General features: G+C 46.2%; 1 protein-coding gene across 1 annotated transcript in view; it reads left to right on the top strand.

The window, feature by feature from the left end:
* The first annotated feature begins 1,491 nt into the window (after positions 1–1,491).
* LOC141078577 (uncharacterized) overlaps positions 1,492–23,098 on the top strand; it is a 184,657-nt gene continuing 163,050 nt past the window's right edge. The window contains exons 1-2 of the mRNA XM_073565204.1: positions 1,492–1,710; positions 6,224–6,341. Coding sequence (XP_073421305.1) covers positions 1,507–1,710; positions 6,224–6,341 — 322 coding nt within the window. The 5' untranslated portion in view covers positions 1,492–1,506. The remainder of the gene's footprint in view (positions 1,711–6,223; positions 6,342–23,098) is intronic.

Below are 23,098 nucleotides of genomic sequence, written 5' to 3' on the forward strand. Positions count from 1 at the left end.
ATAACTGGGCTTGAAAACCTAGTAGGTCTGCCGTTATTCTATCAGTCATCTTAATTTGAAATTAGCTTTCTAATGAGTCTACACTCGGACTAGCTAGTCCACTCTGTTCAGGAGAAATCCATTTCTCGGATTCTGTCGGTGCTAGCGACTACCAAGAGACGCTGAAGAGATGCTCAATCGAAGCTCGCTCCAACTGTGTAGGTTTCATTTTTTTATCACAATCTCATGTTGTATTACGACCAAATGAATAACCTCTCATTATAGGCTATGGGACAGTCCCGCATGGTCTGAGGAGTCAAAGCCATTCCTTTGGGAGGGGCGACAGGAAGGAGTGAGGTGTAGTTTCAGGTTACAGAGTGTTACCTGCAGGCGGAGAAGACACACAGCTGCTGGGGCGGAGGGGAAGGAGGGGGTCGCTTGTCTCCAGCAGATCTGAAGGAAGCAGAAAATTCTAGCAACGTGTAGGGAATGGAAATCAGATTCCACATTATTGTGATAAGAGGTTTACGCTTTTATTAGCTAGTTTTCTTTTAGACATAAAGATTTGGAAGGTTTCACTCCTGGAGTTACAGGAATGATCTTCTTCATCTCTTACATACTGACTTGGACATTTTTTATTTAGATTATCAGTCCATAACTGAGAAATGGCTGTGCGGTTTTGGGGGGCACGGCTTTTTAAGCCCATGTCCTTCTGGGAGATTTCGTCCAGTATTTTCTTGGTGGATTTTAGTATTTAGGAGTCATTTATTGGTGTATTGATTATTGTAATGTATGGTTATTTCAGTTCTAAATAACCCCCACGGCCATTATTCCCCATACATCGGTGTTTTGTGTCTCTGTAAAGGGCTTTGTGTTACCATGTGGAGGTAGGATTAGACCTCCTGATAATGTGATTTTCGTACAGCCACCATGACGGCTGCGTTACTTTCCTTATGTCTGGTGTCCATCATGTTTTCTTGGCCACCCGTTCTCCGATTCTCGAGCATCCTGTCGTCTTTGCCTGCTGTCTGGGTCCTTACTGCCCCACGTGTCCTCCTGCCTGCTGGGTACGAGTGATCTGTGATCTGCAGCTTGGTGGATCCGCCTTCTCAGGACAGCCCCATGAATTGGAGAGTGGACAATCCCATGTGCTGCTGGTGGACTTATCACATCCGAATAATCCAATTATTATCTCAGAGAGAACCTGCCATCAGGACTCTACACCCACAACTAATGGCATCAATGTGGACGCGCCATGATGCTGAGGAAATCCTCCCCTTTCTTGTGGAGATGACACGTGTCGGGGTCGGGCTGCCGCTCTGCCGTCTCCCACCTGCTGCCGGCATCATGTCTGTCATTGACAAGACCTGGAGGAAGGCCGCAGAATATGGGAGGAGCCAGACAGCTGTCAGGGCGGAGCCCGTCCACTGCACCTGCATCTCATTAGCATATCATTTCCATTATGGAGTTTGCTAAAACGAGAAATTGATTTCTGCAGTAAAATAAAGAATCAGCGATAAAATACTGATGGCGGCTTCTCTCTCCCACTGTCTGTCCTCACAGGATTACACCATAGTGAGGAAACCGTCCGACGACCATGAGACTCCCATCATCTACCACCACGAGCCTGGACGACGGAGACCCACCGCAATCCCTCCCCCGCACTCTCCATCCCCTGAGGAGAAGATCCTACAACTCACCACCAAGATCACTGAGCTGCTGACCGGAGAGGTGACTGCTGGGAGATTATACAGTGTACACTGGAGGATTCTGGGTGATGAGAGGAGAGGAGACTGCTGGGAGATTATATAGTGTACACTGGAGGATTCTGGGTGATGAGAGGAGACTGCTGGGAGATTATACAGTATACACTGGAGGATTCTGGGTGATGAGAGGAGACTGCTGGGAGATTATACAGTATACACTGGAGGATTCTGGGTGATGAGCGGAGAGGAGACTGCTGGGAGATTATACAGTGTACACTGGAGGATTCTGGGTGATGAGAGGAGACTGCTGGGAGATTATACAGTGTACACTGGAGGATTCTGGGTGAGGAGAGGAGACTGCTGGGAGATTATACAGTGTACACTGGAGGATTCTGGGTGAGGAGAGGAGACTGCTGGGAGATTATACAGTGTACACTGGAGGATTCTGGGTGAGGAGAGGAGACTGCTGGGAGATTATACAGTATACACTGGAGGATTCTGGGTGATGAGAGGAGACTGCTGGGAGATTATACAGTATACACTGGAGGATTCTGGGTGAGGAGAGGAGACTGCTGGGAGATTATACAGTGTACACTGGAGGATTCTGGGTGAGGAGAGGAGACTGCTGGGAGATTATACAGTATACACTGGAGGATTCTGGGTGATGAGAGGAGACTGCTGGGAGGTTATACAGTATACACTGGAGGATTCTGGGTGAGGAGAGGAGACTGCTGGGAGATTATATAGTATACACTGGAGGATTCTGGGTGATGAGAGGAGACTGCTGGGAGATTATACAGTATACACTGGAGGATTCTGGGTGATGAGAGGAGACTGCTGGGAGATTATACAGTATACACTGGAGGATTCTGGGTGATGAGAGGAGACTGCTGGGAGATTATACAGTATACACTGGAGGATTCTGGGTGATGAGAGGAGACTGCTGGGAAGTTATACAGTGTACACTGGAGGATTCTGGGTGATGAGAGGAGACTGCTGGGAGATTATACAGTACACACTGGAGGATTCTGGGTGATGAGAGGAGACTGCTGGGAGATTATACAGTACACACTGGAGGATTCTGGGTGATGAGAGGAGACTGCTGGGAGATTATACAGTATACACTGGAGGATTCTGGGTGAGGAGAGGAGACTGCTGGGATATTATACAGTATACACTGGAGGATTCTGGGTGATGAGAGGAGACTGCTGGGAGATTATACAGTATACACTGGAGGATTCTGGGTGATGAGAGGAGACTGCTGGGAGATTATACAGTATACACTGGAGGATTCTGAGTGATGAGAGGAGACTGCTGGGAGATTATACAGTATACACTGGAGGATTCTGGGTGATGAGAGGAGACTGCTGGGAAGTTATACAGTGTACACTGGAGGATTCTGGGTGATGAGAGGAGACTGCTGGGAGATTATACAGTACACACTGGAGGATTCTGGGTGATGAGAGGAGACTGCTGGGAGAGTATACAGTACACACTGGAGGATTCTGGGTGATGAGAGGAGACTGCTGGGAGATTATACAGTATACACTGGAGGATTCTGGGTGATGAGAGGAGACTGCTGGGAGATTATACAGTATACACTGGAGGATTCTGGGTGATGAGAGGAGACTGCTGGGAGATTATACAGTATACACTGGAGGATTCTGGGTGAGGAGAGGAGACTGCTGGGAGATTATACAGTGTACACTGGAGGATTCTGGATGATGAGGGGAGACTGCTGGGAGATTATACAGTATACACTGGAGGATTCTGGGTGATGAGAGGAGACTGCTGGGAGATTATACAGTATATACTGGAGGATTCTGTGTGATGAGAGGAGACTGCTGGGTGATTATACAGTATACACTGGAGGATTCTGGGTGATGAGAGGAGACTGCTGGGAGATTATACAGTATACACTGGAGGATTCTGGGTGATGAGAGGAGACTGCTGGGAGATTATACAGTATATACTGGAGGATTCTGGGTGATGAGAGGAGACTGCTGGGAGATTATACACTGGAGGATTCTGGGTGATGAGAGGAGACTGCTGGGAGATTATACAGTATACACTGGAGGATTCTGGGTGATGAGAGGAGACTGCTGGGAGATTATACAGTATACACTGGAGGATTCTGGGTGATGAGAGGAGACTGCTGGGAGATTATACAGTGTACACTGGAGGATTCTGGATGATGAGAGGAGACTGCTGGGAGATTATACAGTGTACACTGGAGGATTCTGGGTGATGAGAGGAGACTGCTGGAAGATTATACAGTATACACTGGAGGATTCTGGGTGATGAGAGGAGACTGCTGGGAGATTATACAGTATACACTGGAGGATTCTGGGTGATGAGAGGAGACTGCTGGGAAGTTATACAGTGTACACTGGAGGATTCTGGGTGATGAGAGGAGACTGCTGGGAGATTATACAGTACACACTGGAGGATTCTGGGTGATGAGAGGAGACTGCTGGGAGATTATACAGTACACACTGGAGGATTCTGGGTGATGAGAGGAGACTGCTGGGAGATTATACAGTATACACTGGAGGATTCTGGGTGAGGAGAGGAGACTGCTGGGATATTATACAGTATACACTGGAGGATTCTGGGTGATGAGAGGAGACTGCTGGGAGATTATACAGTATACACTGGAGGATTCTGGGTGATGAGAGGAGACTGCTGGGAGATTATACAGTATACACTGGAGGATTCTGAGTGATGAGAGGAGACTGCTGGGAGATTATACAGTATACACTGGAGGATTCTGGGTGATGAGAGGAGACTGCTGGGAAGTTATACAGTGTACACTGGAGGATTCTGGGTGATGAGAGGAGACTGCTGGGAGATTATACAGTACACACTGGAGGATTCTGGGTGATGAGAGGAGACTGCTGGGAGAGTATACAGTACACACTGGAGGATTCTGGGTGATGAGAGGAGACTGCTGGGAGATTATACAGTATACACTGGAGGATTCTGGGTGATGAGAGGAGACTGCTGGGAGATTATACAGTATACACTGGAGGATTCTGGGTGATGAGAGGAGACTGCTGGGAGATTATACAGTATACACTGGAGGATTCTGGGTGAGGAGAGGAGACTGCTGGGAGATTATACAGTGTACACTGGAGGATTCTGGATGATGAGGGGAGACTGCTGGGAGATTATACAGTATACACTGGAGGATTCTGGGTGATGAGAGGAGACTGCTGGGAGATTATACAGTATATACTGGAGGATTCTGTGTGATGAGAGGAGACTGCTGGGAGATTATACAGTATACACTGGAGGATTCTGGGTGATGAGAGGAGACTGCTGGGAGATTATACAGTATACACTGGAGGATTCTGGGTGATGAGAGGAGACTGCTGGGAGATTATACAGTATATACTGGAGGATTCTGGGTGATGAGAGGAGACTGCTGGGAGATTATACACTGGAGGATTCTGGGTGATGAGAGGAGACTGCTGGGAGATTATACAGTATACACTGGAGGATTCTGGGTGATGAGAGGAGACTGCTGGGAGATTATACAGTATACACTGGAGGATTCTGGGTGATGAGAGGAGACTGCTGGGAGATTATACAGTGTACACTGGAGGATTCTGGGTGATGAGAGGAGACTGCTGGGAGATTATACAGTATACACTGGAGGATTCTGGGTGATGAGAGGAGACTGCTGGGAGATTATACAGTATACACTGGAGGATTCTGGGTGAGGAGAGGAGACTGCTGGGAGATTATACAGTATACACTGGAGGATTTTGGGTGATGAGAGGAGACTGCTGGGAGATTATACAGTGTACACTGGAGGATTCTGGATGATGAGAGGAGACTGCTGGGAGATTATACAGTGTACACTGGAGGATTCTGGGTGATGAGAGGAGACTGCTGGAAGATTATACAGTATACACTGGAGGATTCTGGGTGATGAGAGGAGACTGCTGGGAGATTATACAGTGTACACTGGAGGATTCTGGGTGATGAGAGGAGACTGCTGGAAGATTATACAGTATACACTGGAGGATTCTGGGTGATTGGGAGGAGACTGCTGGGAGATTATACAGTGTACATTGGAGGATTATGGGTGATGAGAGGAGACTGCTGGGAAATTATACAGTATACACTGGAGGATTCTGGGTGATGAGAGGAGACTGCTGGGAGATTATACAGTGTACACTGGAGGATTCTGGGTGATTGGGAGGAGACTGCTGGGAGATTATAAAGTGTACACTGGAGGATTCTGGGTGATTGGGAGGAGACTGCTGGGAGATTATACAGTGTACACTGGAGGATTCTGGGTGATGAGAGGAGACTGCTGGGAGATTATACAGTATACACTGGAGGATTCTGGGTGATGAGAGGAGACTGCTGGGAAATTATACAGTATACACTGGAGGATTCTGGGTGATGAGAGGAGACTGCTGGGAGATTATACAGTGTACACTGGAGGATTCTGGGTGATGAGAGGAGACTGCTGGGAGATTATACACTGGAGGATTCTGGGTGATGTCGCTCTCGTTGGTTGTCAGGTTCCTCTCCGGTGTCAGGACGTCGCTCTCTATTTCTCCGTGGAGGAGTGGGATTTTGTAGATGGACACCGGGATCTGTACTCGGACGTTGTGGTGGAGAAGCTCCGGGTTCGTCCAGGTGAGTAGAGACGTGTGTATTGTACATTCTCACTGCGGGCTCTGGTGCTCTGGGGTCTTGTCGGACCCTCTCTCCATATACACACAGCGGACAATGCTCGGTCATGTAGAAGCTCCCGGTTTCGGCTCTTACATCTGGTTCTGGTCCTACCTTTGCGATGTGTCGGACGTGTCATTGTCGGGGTCGCCCGTCTCTACATGGCAGTGTGTGCCCTTATCTGATCTCCGCGGCCTCGATTCTTTCATCGCACACAGACAAGTGACCTTTATCAGCAGAGTAACTTGTATCTCTCCCTGATGGATCCTCTGCTTCTGGCTTCTTCTGGGACATGAAGCCTTTACCTCTGGATTTCTCGTCAGGTGTCTCTCCTTTTCATCCTCCTCATGCATCAAGAAATCGTTACAATAAAGTATCACTCCCCATACTACTATTGAAGCGTATACTGTGGTATGTAAAACTTTGGACACCCCTGGTCAAAATTGCTGTTGTTGTGGACAGTTATTATTATTATTATTATTATTATTATTATTATTATTATTTATTGTTATAGCACCATTTATTCCATGGCGCTTTACAGTTAAGGAGGGGTATACATAAAAACAAGTACAATAATCTTAAACAATACAAGTCATAACTGGTACAGGAGGAGAGAGGACCCTGCCCGCGAGGGCTCACAATCTACAAGGGATGGGTGAGGATACAGTAGGCGAGGGTAGAGCTGGTCGTGCAGCGGTTTGGTGGATCGGTGGTTACTGCAGGTTGTAGGCTTGTCGGAAGAGGTGGATCTACAGGCTCTTCTTGAAGGTTTCGATGGTAGGTGAGAGTCTGATATGTTGTGGTAGAGAGTTCCAGAGTAGGGGTGATGCGCGAGAGAAATCTTGTCTGCGATTGTGGGAAGAGGAAATAAGAGGGGAGTAGAGAAGGAGATCTTGTGAGGATCGGAGGTTGCGTGCGGGAAAGTACCGGGAGACGAGGTCACAGATGTATGGAGGAGACAGGTTGTGGATGGCTTTGTATGTCATGGTTAGGGTTTTGTACTGGAGTCTCTGGGCAATTGGGAGCCAGTGAAGGGATTGACAGAGGGGAGAAGCTGGGGAATAGCAGGGGGACAGGTGAATTAGTCGGGCAGCAGAGTTTAGAATAGATTGGAGGGGTGCGAGAGTGTTTGAGGGGAGGCCACAGAGCAGGAGGTTGCAGTAGTCAAGGTGAGTGATGATGAGGGCATGGACTAGGGTTTTTGCAGATTCTTGGTTGAGGAATGAACGGATTCGTGAAATATTTTTGAGTTGAAGTCGGCAGGAAGTGGAAAGGGCTTGGATATGTGGTTTGAAGGAGAGATCAACGTCAAGTATTACTCCGAGGCAGCGAGCTTGTGGGACTGGTGAGAGTGGGCAGTCATTTACTGTAATTGATAGGTTCGTAGGGGGGGGTCACGTGAGATGGGGGATAGATGATGAATTCTGTTTTGTCCATGTTGAGTTTCAGAAATCTAGCGGAGAAGAAGGATGAAATAGTGGACAGACATTGAGGGATTCTTGTTAGTAGGGAGGTGATATCTGGTCCAGAGATGTAGGTCTGTGTGTCATCAGCGTAGAGATAGTAGCCATGAGATTCTATGAGCTGTCCCAGGCCAAAGGTGTAAATAGAGAATAGCAGGGGCCCAAGGACTGAACCTTGTGGGACTCCGACAGATAGGGGGCGAGGTGAGGAGGTGGTGTGTGAGTGGGAGACGCTGAATGTCCGGTCTGTTAGGTATGATGAGATCCAGGATAGGGCCAAGTCTGTGATGCCGAGGGATGAGAGGGTCTGTAATAATAGGGAATGGTCCACTGTGTCAAAGGCAGCCGACAGGTCCAGGAGGAGGAGGACAGAGTAGTGTCGCTTGCTCTTGGCGGTTAAGAGGTCATTGGTGACCTTAGTAAGGGCAGTTTCAGTTGAGTGGTGTGACCGGAAGCCAGATTGTAAGCGGTCGAAGAGGGAGCAAGAAGAGAGATGGGAGGACAGTTCAAGGTAGACGTGTTGTTCCAGTAGCTTGGAGGCGTAGGGGAGAAGTGATATAGGGCGATAGTTAGATACAGAGGATGGGTCAAGAGAGGGCTTTTTGAGGATAGGTGTGATGGAGGCATGTTTAAAGCTTGAGGGGAAAGCACCAGTTGTTAGTGATAGGTTTAAGAGATGGGTTAGGGTTGGGATGAAGACTGTGGTGAGGTTTGGTATGAAGTGGGATGGGATCGGGTCGAGTGCACAGGTGGTGAGAGGTGATCTTGAGAGTAGAGTGGAGAGTCGATCTTCTGTAATGGTGGAGAAGTTGGATTTGAAGGTGGAGGGCTGGGAAGTCGGGAGGAAGGGCTCTGGGGGTTGTTGACCAAAACTGTCTCTGATGTTATCAATCTTCTGCTTGAAAAATGAGGCAAAGTCTTCAGCTGAGATGAGTGGGGAGGGAGGAGGTGCTGGGGGGCGGAGGAGAGAATTGAAGGTGTTGAATAACTGTTTAGGGTTGTGAGACAGGGAGGATATGAGAGATGAGAAGTATGTGTGTTTAGCTGTGGCGAGTGTGGTCTTGAAAGTAGTGAGGGACTGTTTGAATGCGATGAAGTGCTCGTTGGAGTGGGATCTTTTCCATCTGCGCTCAGCAGCCCTGGAAGCTCGCCTCAGCTCTTTGGTCAGGCTCGTGTGCCAGGGCTGTCTGTTGATTTTGCGAGTTTTGGTATGTGTAAGTGGGGCAGCGGATTAAAAAAGCTACAGCTATTGTGGTGTTATATAGAGCAGCAGCGTCATCTGCATTGTGTAAGGAACTTATATCTTTAAGAGGGAGGAGGGATTCAGAGAATGAGTGTAGGTGAAGGTGTTTAAGATTCCTGCGAGGGTGTGAACGTTTGTGGGGTGGGGATTGTAGACATGGAGTGTAGAGGGAAGAGAATGTGAGAAGGTTGTGGTCAGAGAGAGGAAGAGGTGAGTTAGAGAGGTTAGATAGGGAGCAGAGGCGGGTGAAGATGAGGTCCAGTGTGTGGCCATCTTTGTGGGTGGTGAGTTAAGCAAGTTGCAGATGACATGAGCTCTACAAGGACTACAGTTAAAGGTGACACCTTACCTATGTATTTTAGACAAAACAAATATATACACTGCTCAAAGAAATAAAGGGAACACTTGAATAACACTTCCGAAATCTAAATAAATTAAATATTCTCATTGAATACTTTGTTTTGTACAAAGTTGAATGTGCTGTCAACATGATCACACAAAAATCGTCAATGGAAATCACATTTTTGAACCATTGGAAGCCTGGATTTGGAGAGACCCCCAAAATGAAAGTGGAAACAAGTCAAAATAAAAATCAAAACAAGACAAAATTAAAGTGGAAACTGGTCAAAATGAGGCTCAGTATTGTGTGTGGCCTCCAAGTACCTGTATGACCTCCCTAAAATGCCTGGGCATGTTCCTGATGAGGCAGCGTATGGTCTCCTGAGGGATCTCCTCCCAGACCTGGACTAAAGCATCCGCCAACTCCTGGACAGTCTGGTGCAACGTTACGTTGGTGGATGGAGCAAAGCATGCTGTCCCAGATGTGCTCAATCGAATTCAGGTCTAGGGAACGAGCAGGCCAGTCCATAGCTTCAATGCCTTCATCTTGCAGGAGCTGCTGACACACTCCAGCCACATGAGGTCTGGCATTGTCCTGCATTAGGAGGAACCCAGGGCCAACTGCACCAGCATATGGTCTCACAAGGGGTCTGTGGATCTCATCTCGGTAAATAATGTCCATTAGGCTACCTCTGGTGAGCACATGGAGGGCTGTGTGGCCCTCCAAAGAAATGCCACCCCACACCATTACTGACCCACTAACCTGAATCCGATTGAGCTCATCTGGGACAGCATGTCTCGCTCCATCCACCAACGTAACGTTGCACCACAAACTGTCCAGGAGTTGGCGGATGCTTTAGTCCAGGTCTGGGAGGAGATCCCTCAGGAGACCATCTGCTGCCTCATCAGGAGCATGCCCAGTTGTCGTAGGGAGGTCATACAGGCACGTGGAGGCAACACTCACTACTGAGCATCATTTTGACTTGTTTCTACTTTAATTTTGTCTTGTTTTGATTTTTATTTTGACTTGTTTCCACTTTCATTTTGGGGGTCTCTCCAAATCCAGGCCTCCATTGGTTCAAAAATGTGATTTCCATTGATGATTTTTGTGTGATTATGTTGACAGCACATTCAACTTTGTACAGAACAAAGTGTTCAATGAGAATATTTCATTCATTTAGATCTAGGATGTGATATTTGATCTCTTTATTTTTTTGAGCAGTGTATTTACATATATATTCATATTTTATCTTTCAAACATTGGAAAATGGGCTGATGTAAAAGTTTGCGCACCCTGTATGGTTAGTACCTAGTATCACCCCCTTTTGAAATTATCACAGCTTGTAAACACTTTTGTAACCGGCCAAGAGGCTTTCAATTCTTGTATGAGGGATTTTCATTGATTCTTCCAGTTCTGTGAGATTCCCGGGTCATCTTGCATCCTTTATTTTGAGGTCTAGACACAGATTATCAATGATGTTCAGATCAGGGACTGTGAGGGCCATTGTAAAACCTTCAGCTTGCACCTTGTGAGGTCGTCTATAGTGGATTTTGAAGTGTGTTTAGGATCATTATCCATTTGTAGAAGCCGTCCTCTTCCTCTTTTCATCTTCAGCTATTTACATTTGTGTTATGTTTGCATCAAAAATTTGTTAAAGTTTCTCTGAATCCATTCTTCCCTCTACCTGTAAAATGTTCCCCGTGCCATTGGATGCGACACACCCTCAATGCATGATTGATCCACCCATGTTTAATGGTTGGCAAGATGTTCTTTTCATGAAATTCATTACCCTTTTTTCTCCACGCATACCTTGCGTTCTCTCCTCAGGACTCCTCCCCAAACTAGGGGAGGAGTCCTGAGGAGAGAATTTGCATATTCCCAGTGCATTCTGGGATAAGTGAAGAGTCTCCGCGAGCTCAAAGAACACTGGATTTTGGCAGTTGCAGCTGAAAGGAGGACATCGATAAACTGCGCGCCTAATGATACCCGAAATTTGGCACGTTTTTCACCGCTTTCATATATCATTAACAATAAGAACATGGAAGAGGCCAGGAGCCATTTGGTGAGCTGCATTTCTTGCTATATGTTCACAGACTTACCAGTGGAAAACCCAAACTTCACATGCCACAAATGCAGCTTGTGTTCCTATTGGAGGAAAAGGTGCAAAGTCTCGAGGAGAGGTTAGCTACAATGAAGATCATTAAGGAAGGTGAAGAGTTCTTAGACAGAGCAGAATTATCTCTTCATGTTACAGAAAGAGAAGAAATTCGAAGTGCACCTGAAGAAACAGAGGAATGGAGACATGTGACCCAGAGAAGCAGGAGGATCAGGAGGCAGTCAGCACCCATACTTCTCAGGATCCAGTACCAGGCTCTCACGCAGGAAAACGATGAAGAAACACATCAGGATAAGACTTTGCCCACAAACAGCAACCTTGTACGCCTTCAGAGTCCTCCTGGATGGAGAAAGAAATATGTTGTGAAGAAGAAACGGAGAGTGGTGGTCATGGGGGATTCCCTGTTGAGAGGAACAGAGGCCGCTATCTGCAGACCGGATATAACTTCAAGAGAAATGTGCTGTCTTCCAGGTGCAAAAATTAAAGATGTGTCTGACAGGATATCAGGACTCTTCAGACCTACAGATGACTACCCATTCCTGCTACTACATGTGGGGACAAATGACACCGCAAGAAACGACCTGGAAACCATCTGCAGAGACTTTGAAGACTTAGGCAAGAAAGTGAAAGAACTGGGAGCGCAGGTGGTCTTCTCTTCCATCCTCCCAGTGGATGGCCATGGAACAAGGAGGTGGAATAAGATTCTGCAGGTGAACAACTGGCTACGTCGATGGTACCGTCAGCAACGATTTGGATTTATGGATCACGGAGTGAATTACCTTTACGATGGACTACTTGCTAGAGATGGGGTGCACCTTACGAAGACTGGAACACATGTATTTGGAAGTCGCCTTGCTACACTTGTAAGGAGAGCTTTATATTAGAACAATGTGGGAAGGGAAGCAAAAGGCCAGAAAAAGCCATACACCTGACAAATGCTATTGAGAACTCTGCTATTAGAAGTGGAAAGGAAGAACAAAGACAAAAGAATCTAAATAATAAAAATATTGGAGAAAGAGAAACCAATCACAAACTAAAATGTTTCTATACTAATGCACAAAGCATGGGCAACAAACAAGGAGAAATGGAACTACTAACACAGGAAAAGAAATATGATGTCATTGGAATCACTGAAACTTGGTGGGACTGTCACGCTTACCGTGACTGCAGTCAGGAGTGGTGTGCCTGTCAGGTGGCAGGGGTCCTTGTTCAGACAGCCAGTGCACAGGAGGCGCAGTAGTGACAGAGGCCGGGCAGGAGCACAGCGTTAGGTGAGGAACTTGCTCCAGGACCTGCGGGAGGGGAGGAGCGGCAGAGAAGCGCTCAGTGCCCGCAGGACCTTCCTATCATGTGACCGCACGTCAGGAGAGTGGGCGGAGCTCACCTCCGAGATGCAGCAGCGCTGGTCAGAGGTATCAGTGCTGAACAGCGATTAAACTGTAACGGTAGTCAGAAGAGCCAAGGAATCATACACGGGTCGGGCAGGGTAGTACAGGAGCGATAACCAGAGAATAGTCAGTAGAAGCTGAGGGTCATACACAAGATAGCACCAGAGGTACCGGGGGAGCAAACGTAGGGAGGTCAGACAAAGCCAGGGGGTCATACACGGGTCGGGCACACAGATACAAAGTCAGAATCCAAAAGACGTAAACCGAGTCCACAACATGTCGTACACCAGGCAAACATACGAGAACAGGCACGAGGCACAAACGAAGCAGGGTCGGGCACACTCACGCAAGGAGTATAAACGACAGTGAGGGGTGCTCACCTGAAGCTATAAAAACCCTCCCTAGCGTCAAAGAGAGGCTCTCCCTATTAATCCCTGCACCATTTGTCCAAACATCCTGAATAAACCATGACAGGGACGATACACATGATTGGAATACAAGGCTAGAAGGATACAACTTATTTGTAAGAAACAGACTTGATAAACGAGGAGGAGGTGTCGCATTGTATGTTAGAAAAGCGTATATCTGCACAGAGATTGAAGCTTCAGAGACTGGGAGTTCTGAGGAAACTGTTTGAGTAAGAATACAAGGACAGAACAATGGAAAGGACACCATTGTAGGCATTTACTACAGGCCGCCTGTGCAAGCTGAAGATATGGATGAACTCTTTATGCATCAAATGGCCAAGTTCTCCAAAAATATGACATAGTTGTCATGGGAGATTTCAACTATCCAGACATTTGTTGGGATTCTCTCTCAGGCAAAATTAACAGGTCAAGCAAATTCTTATCCTCTCTTGCTGACAACTTTATCTTCCAAAAGGTAGGGGAGAAAACAAGGGGATCAGCTACCTTGGATCTAATCCTTATAAACAGGGAGGAATTGGTTGATGAGTTTAGAGTGGTTGTGATCCTAGGAGGTAGCGACCATGCTATTTTAGAATTGTGGATAACTAGAGGAGGAAGACCTGTGAAGACTCAGACTTCAAGGTTAGATTTCAGAAAGGCAGATTTTAAGGGACTCAGAAAGAGAATTGGAGGGATCCAATAGCTGGATATCCTTAAGGACATAAAATGTCCAAGAAGGATGGGAAATCTTGAAAAATGAAATTCTCAAAGTAAAATCGTTAACAATTCCAAAAAGAGGGAAGAACACAAAGCATTTAAGGAAACTAGGATGGATGAACACAGAACTTAAGCACATGCTAAAAAGGAAGAAAGAAATGTTGATCAAATGGAAAGAGGGAGGCATATCTAAAAAAGAATATAATGCTGTCTGCAGAACCTGCAGGGCACAAATCAGATTACTAAAGCTGACAATGAATTAAGGCTTGCAAAAGACGTCAAAAGCAATAATAAGGGTTCCCCCCACCATTTTTGTATTAAAAGCAATAATAAAGGATTTTGGGGATATGTCAAAAGTAAAAGAAAAGTCAAAGAAGCTTTAGGATTTTTACAGGATGAAAATGATGAAATGGTAAGGAAAGATGTTGAGAATGCCGAACTTTTAAATTCCTATTTTGAATCTGTTTTCTCTCAGAAAGGAAATGTAACATCAACTGATCCTCACTGTCCTGATAAAGGAATAGAAGAATCCAGGATGTCTATAAACAGAAAGATAGTGGGGGAACGCTAAGCCAACCTAAATGAATTTAAGTCTCCAGGTCCAGATGAATGACACCCCAGAGTACTGAAGGAGATAGCAGAAGAAATTTTTCAACTTCTCTCCATAATCTTTGAAAATTCTTCGAGAACAGGAGAATTTCCAGAAGACTGGAGAAGAGCAAATGTTGTTCCTATCTTCAAAAAGAGCAAGAAGGTGGACCCAGGGAACTATAGGCCGGTGAGTCTGACTTCTATACCAGGAAAGATCATTGAACAAATTATTAAAAAATATGTATGTAAGTACCTGGATAAGAATGAAGTGATTAAACAGAGTCCGCATGGGTTTGTAACTAATAAGTAATGTCAGACTAACTTAATTTTCTTCCATGACAGAATCACTGACTGGGTGGATCAGGGAAATGCTGTAGATATAGTATATCTTGTCTTCAGCAAAGCATTTGACAAAGTATCTCAAACCATCCTTATTGAAAAAATGACAAAGTATGGAATGGACAAGGCAACGGTTTGGTGGATTCATAACTGGCTTAGTGATTGGACCCAAAGAGTGGTTGTAAATGGCTGCACATCCATTTGGAAGAATGTCTCAAGTGGGGTACTACAGGGCTCTGTCCTTAGCCCTGTATTCTTCAACATCTTTATCAATGATTTAGATGAAGGAATTGAGGTTAAACTGATTAAATTTGCTGACGACACAAAGCTAGGAGGGATAGCTAATACTAGAGAAGAGAGAGAGAGGATTCAAAAAGATATAAATAATCTGGAGCTGTGGACAGCAACTAACAGAATGGTTTTAACAGGGAAAAATGCAAAGTACTACATCTGGGCTATAAAAATGAAAAAGACATATGCAGAATCGAAGGAATAGGGCTAAGCAACAACACATGTGAAAAAGACTTGGGTATACTAATAGATCACAGACTGAATATGAGTCAACAGTGTGATGCAGCAGCAAAAAAGGCAAATGCAATTCTAGGATATATTAACAGAAACATACAGTCTAGATCACATGAAGTCATTATTGCCCTCTACTCCTTTGGTTAGCCCTCATCTGGAATACTGTGTCCAGTTTTGGGCACCACATTTAAAAAAAACATCAACAAACTGGAGCAAGGAGGGGGTCCCTTCCAATTCTACTATTCTATGATTCTAATTTAACCTCTTGATCCACAGGACTTATTTACAAAATGCTTCAAGCTTGTTTAAATGTTCTTTTGCATGCTTCTGACACTGAATTTTATACTGAGGACTCAGGAGAGGTTTTTTTCCAATGATTCTTCCATGAATGCCTTATTTGTGCAGGTGTCTCAGAACAGTAGGACAATGTACAAACCTCCAGAGTCTCCTAAATCTTTCTGATGGTCTATTGCAGTCAAGCGGGGGTTCTTATTTGTGTCTCAAGCAATACTACGAGCAGCTCTCACAAAAATGGTGCTTGGTATTACAGACCTTACCTTGACCTCCACTGTTCCTGTTAACTGACATTTCTTAATTGCATTTTGAATTGAGGAAAGGGCAACTTGAAAACGCTTTGCTGTCTTCTTATTGCCTGCTCCAGCTTTGTTGATCTCCACCATTTTCATTTTCCGAGTACTCGGCCACTGCTTAGAAGAACCCATGGCTGCTGTTTTTTTGGCACAAGGTTAGAGGACGCTGGGTTTTTATAAAGCTTGGAAATTTGTAACTGTGATGCGAGTCACTATAGTTAATATGATGCGAGTCACTATAGTAAATATATACAGTACAGACCAAGAGTTTGGACACACCTTCTCATTCAAAGAGTTTTCTTTATTTTCACGACTATGAATATTGTAGATTCACTTTGAAGGCATCAAAACTATGAATTAACACGTGGAATTATATAGTTAACAAAAAAGTGTTAAACAATGAAAATGTCTTATATTCTAGGTTCTTCAAAGTAGCCACCTTTTGCTTTGATTACTGCTTTGCATACTCTTGGCTTTCTCTTGATGAGCTTCCAGAGGTAGTCACCGGAAATGGTTTTCACTTCACAGGTGTGCCCTGTCATGTTTAATAAGTGGGATTTCTTGCCTTTTAAATGGGGTTGGGACTATCAGTTGTGTTGTGCAGAAGTCTGGTGGATACACAGGTGATAGTCCTACTGAATAGACTGTTAGAATTTGTATTATGGCAAGAAAAAAGCAGCTAAGTAAAGAAAAACGAGTGGCCATCATTACTTTAAGAAATGAAGGTCAGTCAGTCCGAAAAATTGGGAAAACTTTGAAAGTGTCCCCAAGTGCAGTGGCAAAAACCATCAAGTGCTACAAAGAAACTGGCTCACATGAGGACCGCTTCAGGAAAGGAAGACCAAGAGTCACCTCTGTTGCGGAGGATAAGTTCATCCGAGTAACCAGCCTCAGAAATCACAGGTTAACAGCAGCTCAGATTAAAGACCAGGTCAATGCCACACAGAGTTCTAGCAGCAGACACATCACTACAACAACTGTTAAGAGGAGATTTTGTGCAGCAGGCCTTTATGGTAAAATAGCTGCTAGGAAACCACTGCTAAGGACAGGCAACAAGCAGAAGAGACTTATTTGGGCTAAAGAACACAAGGAATGGACATTAGACCAGTGGAAATCTGTGCTTTGGTCTGATGAGTCCTAATTTGAGATCTTTGGTTCCAACCACCGTGTCTTTGTGCGACGCAGAAAAGGTGAACGGATGGACTCTACATGCCTGGTTCCCACCGTGAAGCATGGAGGAGGAGGTGTGATGGTGTGGGGGTGCTTTGCTGGTGACACTGTTGGGGATTTATTCAAAATTGAAGGCATTCTGAACCAGCATGGCTACCACAGCATCTTGCAGCGGCATGCTATTCCATCCGGTTTGCGTTTAGTTGGACCATCATTTATTTTTCAACAGGACAATGACCCCAAACATACCTCCAGGCTGTGTAAGGGCTATTTGACCAAGTAGGAGAGTGATGAGGTGCTACGCCAGATGACCTGGCCTCCACAGTCACCAGGCCTGAACCCAATCGAGATGGTTTGGGGTGGGCTGGACCGCAGAGTGAAGGCAAAAGGGCCAACAAGTGCTAAGCATCTCTGGGAACTCCTTCAAGACTGTTGGAAGACCATTTCCAGTGACTACCTCTTGAAGCTCATCAAGAGAATGCCAAGAGTGTGCAAAGCAGTAATCAAAGCAAAAGGTGGCTACTTTGAAGAACCTAGAATATAAGACCTATTTTCAGTTGTTTCACACTTTTTTGTTAATTATATAATTCCACATGTGTTAATTCATAGTTTTGATGCCTTCAAAGAGAATCTACAATATTCATAGTCGTGAAAATAAAGAAAACTCTTTGAATGAGAAGGTGTGTCCAAACTTTTGGTCTGTAATGTATACTACTTACGGTCTGTAAAGGGAGGTCAAAAAATCCGAGGTCAGGTCCAGGAAATGGCGTAGTTTGAAAAAGGTAAGTCAGAGACGAAGTGCAATACACGAGCCGAGGTCAGGAAAGCCAGAGAGACAAAACCGTTTACAGGGAGCAGGCACAAGAGAAGTCAGGTCACAAGCATAGGGTCTGAGTCCGGGAAGAGAATCAAGTCAAGCTTGGTCCGGCACAGATCGCAGAGAGATCAATGTTCCACAGGCAACAGCAAGTGTACGGTTGACACTGGGGATAGGATCGAACAAGCTTAAGTAGAAGCCTGATTAAGGAAAATGAACACAGGTGATTGCAGCACAGACCAAGCACAGACTTACAGCCGCCGACAGAAACAGAGTGACGATCGTGACCGTACTACCTCTTCAAGGGGGGCCACCAGACCACCAGGTTTCCCAGGAAACCTCCGATGAAAGGCCTGGACCAACCGATCAGCCCTTACAGAATGAGCTGGAACCCATGATCGTTCCTCAGGTCTATACCTCTTCCAGTGTACCACGGATTGAAGGGAATTCCGAACCCTTCGAGAATCAATGACCCTTAGTACCTCATATTCCAAGATTCCCTCATTAGAAACAACAGGAGGCGGGGGCGAAGAAGACCGAACAGGGGTAATAAATTCCTTCAACAACAACTTGTGGAACATATTAGGAATACGGAAAGACCGAGGGAGCTTTATTTGGAAGGCAACTGGATTGACCACCTCAAGAATTTCATAAGGACTGTGGTGTAGTAACCACTGTGTCCGCTGGGGGGCGCTGTGTGGATGTCCCAAGAGAACGGATGAGTGGCAGAATCCTGAAGGATGGTTATGTATCTCAAAGTGGGTGGCTTTGAGATGGAGACTTGTGTATGTGTGATCAGCAATATCATTGCTGAGGTGTTGTTTCAAAGTGTAAGGGAGAAGTCTTCAGGTAACTAGAGACATGGGCGGGTCTGGTTACCTACAAACCCACCCAGGGGTGTGTCTGAAAATGCCTGTAGTAAAAGGCTATGTGAGTGTGTGAAGGACCTGTGATGAGGTCATAGTCACGTGACTCGGTGGGCATGGCTATAGACCATATAATGTGGCCAGGGTAGGTCACATGGGGTGAATGCAGGGACCTAGTTGGTCCAGAGCGGAAGGTCCCATGCGCAGGATTGTCTCCTGGCTAACAGCCTGTGTGTGGCTGTGTGTAATGGCTGCCAGAGCCTGAAAGTTCCCTGGAGTGATATGGACGTCTGCAGCATGAGTGACGGAACCATGTGGAGACCCTGACGTGGGTGAGATAAATGAGGCTAAGAGAGCCTGTATGCTGGACATTGAGCAATCCGTGTGAACACTGGGTTTACAGAGGGAAGCTATAATGGACGCTCTGCTGTTTATGTGAAGTTTTGTTGATTGCTTCTATGGGTTTATGCTGCATAATAAACCGCATGGACTGCTATGTTTGATGGAAAACACGGGCAGGATGTGTTTTGTTCGCTGCCAAGCGAGAATTGCCCAAGTAAATGACAGCGCTATCTCACAGGACCAATGCATCCGCAACTTTAGCGAGGGCACCTTCAACTTAATATTGTTAGAGGAAAGCCATACCTTATCTCCCACTTTGAAGGTGACCCCTGACGAGCGCCTCCTATCGGCCTTCCGCTTCTGCCAATGCTGAGCCCCCCCAATGTTCTTTTTAACCTTCCTTCAAACATCCCCCAGCTCTTTTATGGTGACATCCACCCCAGGACACCCAAAACTTATCTGGGAAACCTTACCAAAATGAGGATGAAACCATTAATTACAGAAAAACGGCGAGGTCCCTGTGGACTGATTAACCCGACTGTTAGGCTGTGTGCCCACGATGCGATTTTTAAGCGTTTTTGCCGCGATTTTCGGAGCGAAAAAGCTGTAAAAACGTTTAAAAATCTTGTACATGACGCACCCCATGCATTCCTATGAAAAAAAGGAAAAAAACGCAGTATGCTCATTCTTTTGTGCGGAATCGCAAAGAATTGCCGCGATTCCGCACCCATAGGAATGCATGAGAATCGCTTACTTCCCGCATGTGGCTATGCCCACCATGCGGGAAGTTAAGCGTCTCATGTGCGGTTGGTACCCACGGTGTGGAGGAGAGGAGACTGTCCTCCAGGCCCTGGGCACCATACCCCTGTAAAAAAAGAATAAAAAATCGGGGTATATTTACCTTCCGACGTCCCGCGCTGCATTCCCGGGCCTCAGCGTTCCCAGTAATGCCTTGCGGCAAAGTCCTGTGATGACGTAGTCTCGCATGACTCTAGCGGTCTCGTGAGATCGCTGTAGCAACGCGAGACCAACGTCATCACAGGACCTTCCTTCCCGCAAGGCATTACTGGGAACGCTGAGGCCCGGGAATGCAGCGCGGGACGTCGGAAGGTAAATATACCCCGATTTTTAAATTTTTCTCATTTTTAACATTCTATCTTTTACAATTGATGCTGCATAGGCGGCCTAAATAGTAAAAAGCTGGTCACACTTGTCAAACACTATATTTGACGAGTGTGACCAACCTGTCATTCACTTTCCAAGTGATGCTTCAAATCGCTTGGAAAGTGCTTGAATATCGTACGCGAAAATCGCGAACATAATCGCGGTGAAATCGCGCGGAAAAAAACGCGCGATTTCTGGGAAGGAGTCCGGTTTTCAATGTGCGTTTTAAAACGCTACATGGGCACATAGCCTAAAAGGCAAACTCAGCCAGCGGAAGAAACAATGACCAATTCTTGTGCTAATCAGCGACCAAACATTTTAAAATTTGCTCCAAAGACTGATTTGTCCTCTCTACAAGAAAACAGGGGGGGAAGCCAGCACTGCTTAAGGTTAGAACGCATAAATTGGAGTGCATATGCACATAATGTCTAGCTGTATTCAAAAATGAGATATTTAGCAAAAAAATTGATCAATTCAATTGAGCCACCCACTTGCTTCATCTGGCTTCATGGGAGCGATCCAGCAATGTTCAGGTACAGATTGCACTTGATGTGGTCATGCTCTAAATGTATTTAGGAGGCCGTAATGGCACAGCATTTATTAAAAATATATAGAGTAGGACCCCCCATATGAGATTGCCTTGGCGCGGCGGGGTGGCTCAATTGAATTGATCAATTTTTTTGCTAAATATCTCATTTTTGAATACAGCTAGACATTATGTTCATATGCACTCCAATTTATGCGTTCTAACCTTAAGCAGTGCTGGCTTCCCCCTCTATTTTCTGATTTGTCCTCTCTGTCTGACCGTTAGTCTCAGGGTGATGAGCAGAGGAATAGGACAAATCAATCCTCAGTTTTCTGCAAAAAGCCCTCCAAAATCTAGAGACGAATTGTACACCCCTATCAGATACAATATTTAGAGGAATCCCATGCAATTGTACCACATTTCACCCACTCCTTCACCCACCTGCTTTCCCTTTCTCTGCTTCTTCTCACTGCTGGTGACATATCCCCCAATCCTGGCCCCCCCTGCCTCATACATCCCACTAATTCTCACCCCTATCTTTCTCACACTAAGAGAAACTACCGCAATCCCTCACACTTAAAACCCGTGCCACTGACCCCCTCCCTCCCGCACCCTTTTTCTGGAGCACTTTGGAATGCTCGCTCTGCAACAAGCTCCACGTGATCCATGACCTCTTTACCTCCCGCAACCTTTCCTTCCTGGCCGTCACTGAGACCTTGCTGACACCCCCTGACACGGCCTCCCCGGCCGCACTGAGTTATGGCGGCCTCCACTTTACCCACACTCCTCGCCCTGGCAACAGACATGGTGGAGGAGTGGGTTTCCTCCTTTCTAAAAACTGCTCCTTCAACCCTATCCAACCCCCACCCTCCCTTATCCTCCCTTCTTTCGAGGTTCACTCTGTCCGTATGTACTCTCCCTCTAATCTCAAAATGGCTGTCATATACCGACCAACGGGCTCAACCACTACCTTCATTGACCAATTTTCCACCTGGCTCCTCCACTTTCTCTCTGCTGACATCTCCACCATCATCACGGGGGACTTCAACATCCCCATTGACACCCACCAACCAGCAGCCTCCAAACTCCTGTCACTTACCTCATCCTTTGGACTTACTCAGTGGTCCTCCACAGCCACCCACACAGATGGACATACATTAGACCTCATCTTCACCCGTCTCTGTTCCCTATCTAATCTCACAACCTCTCCCTTCCCCCTATCTGACCACCATCTACTCACCTTCTCATCCTTGTCCTTCTCACCTGCCCCCCATGTCCAGCCACTAGCACATCCTCGCAGAAACCTCGCACACCTAGACATTCACAGACTCTCAGACTCTCTTCTACCTCTGTCCTCCATATCTTCACTCCACAACACGGACAGTGCCATAGACTCAGTCGCTCCTCTCATGCATGGCAAAGTGCGACAAACCAATAGGCAACCCTGGCATAACAACCTCCCCAAAAAACTTCGACAAACATCCAGGGTCGCAGAGTGGCGTTGGAAGAAAACACGCCTGCCAGACGACGTCACTGCTTTCAAACAAGCTACACTTGCCTTTAAATCAGCCCTCACCTCTGCTAAACAGACCTATTTCACAAACCTTGTATCTTCACTATCCCACAACCCAAAACAACTGTTCAGCACATTCAACTCTCTCCTCCGCCCACCACTGCCACCTCCAACTCCCCTCATCTCTGCTGAGGACTTTGCCACCTACTTCAAAAACAAGATTGACCAAACAAGGCAAACCTTTACAGTTCCACCACCCCAGCCGCTCCACATACCAGACCTCTGCCCCTCCCTAATAACCTCCCTCTCCAACATCACTGAAGGAGAGCTTACTCATCTCCTTTCCAAATCACGCCTCACCACCTGTGCACTTGACCCCATCCCTTCCCACCTGCTCCCCAACCTCACTAACATGATCATTCCTGCCCTAACCCATCTCTTCAACCTATCCCTAACTTCTGGTACCTTCCCCCCTGACTTCAAACATGCCACCATAACACACATCCTCAAAAAATCAAACCTTGACCCAACTGCTATGCCCAGCTATCGCCCCATATCACTGCTCCCGTTTGCTTCCAAACTCCTTGAACAGCATGTCCATGCT

This window comes from Dendrobates tinctorius, unplaced genomic scaffold, assembly GCF_039654945.1.
Source record: "Dendrobates tinctorius isolate UK_male_01 unplaced genomic scaffold, ASM3965494v1 ptg000582l, whole genome shotgun sequence".
Lineage (NCBI taxonomy): Eukaryota > Metazoa > Chordata > Amphibia > Anura > Dendrobatidae > Dendrobates > Dendrobates tinctorius.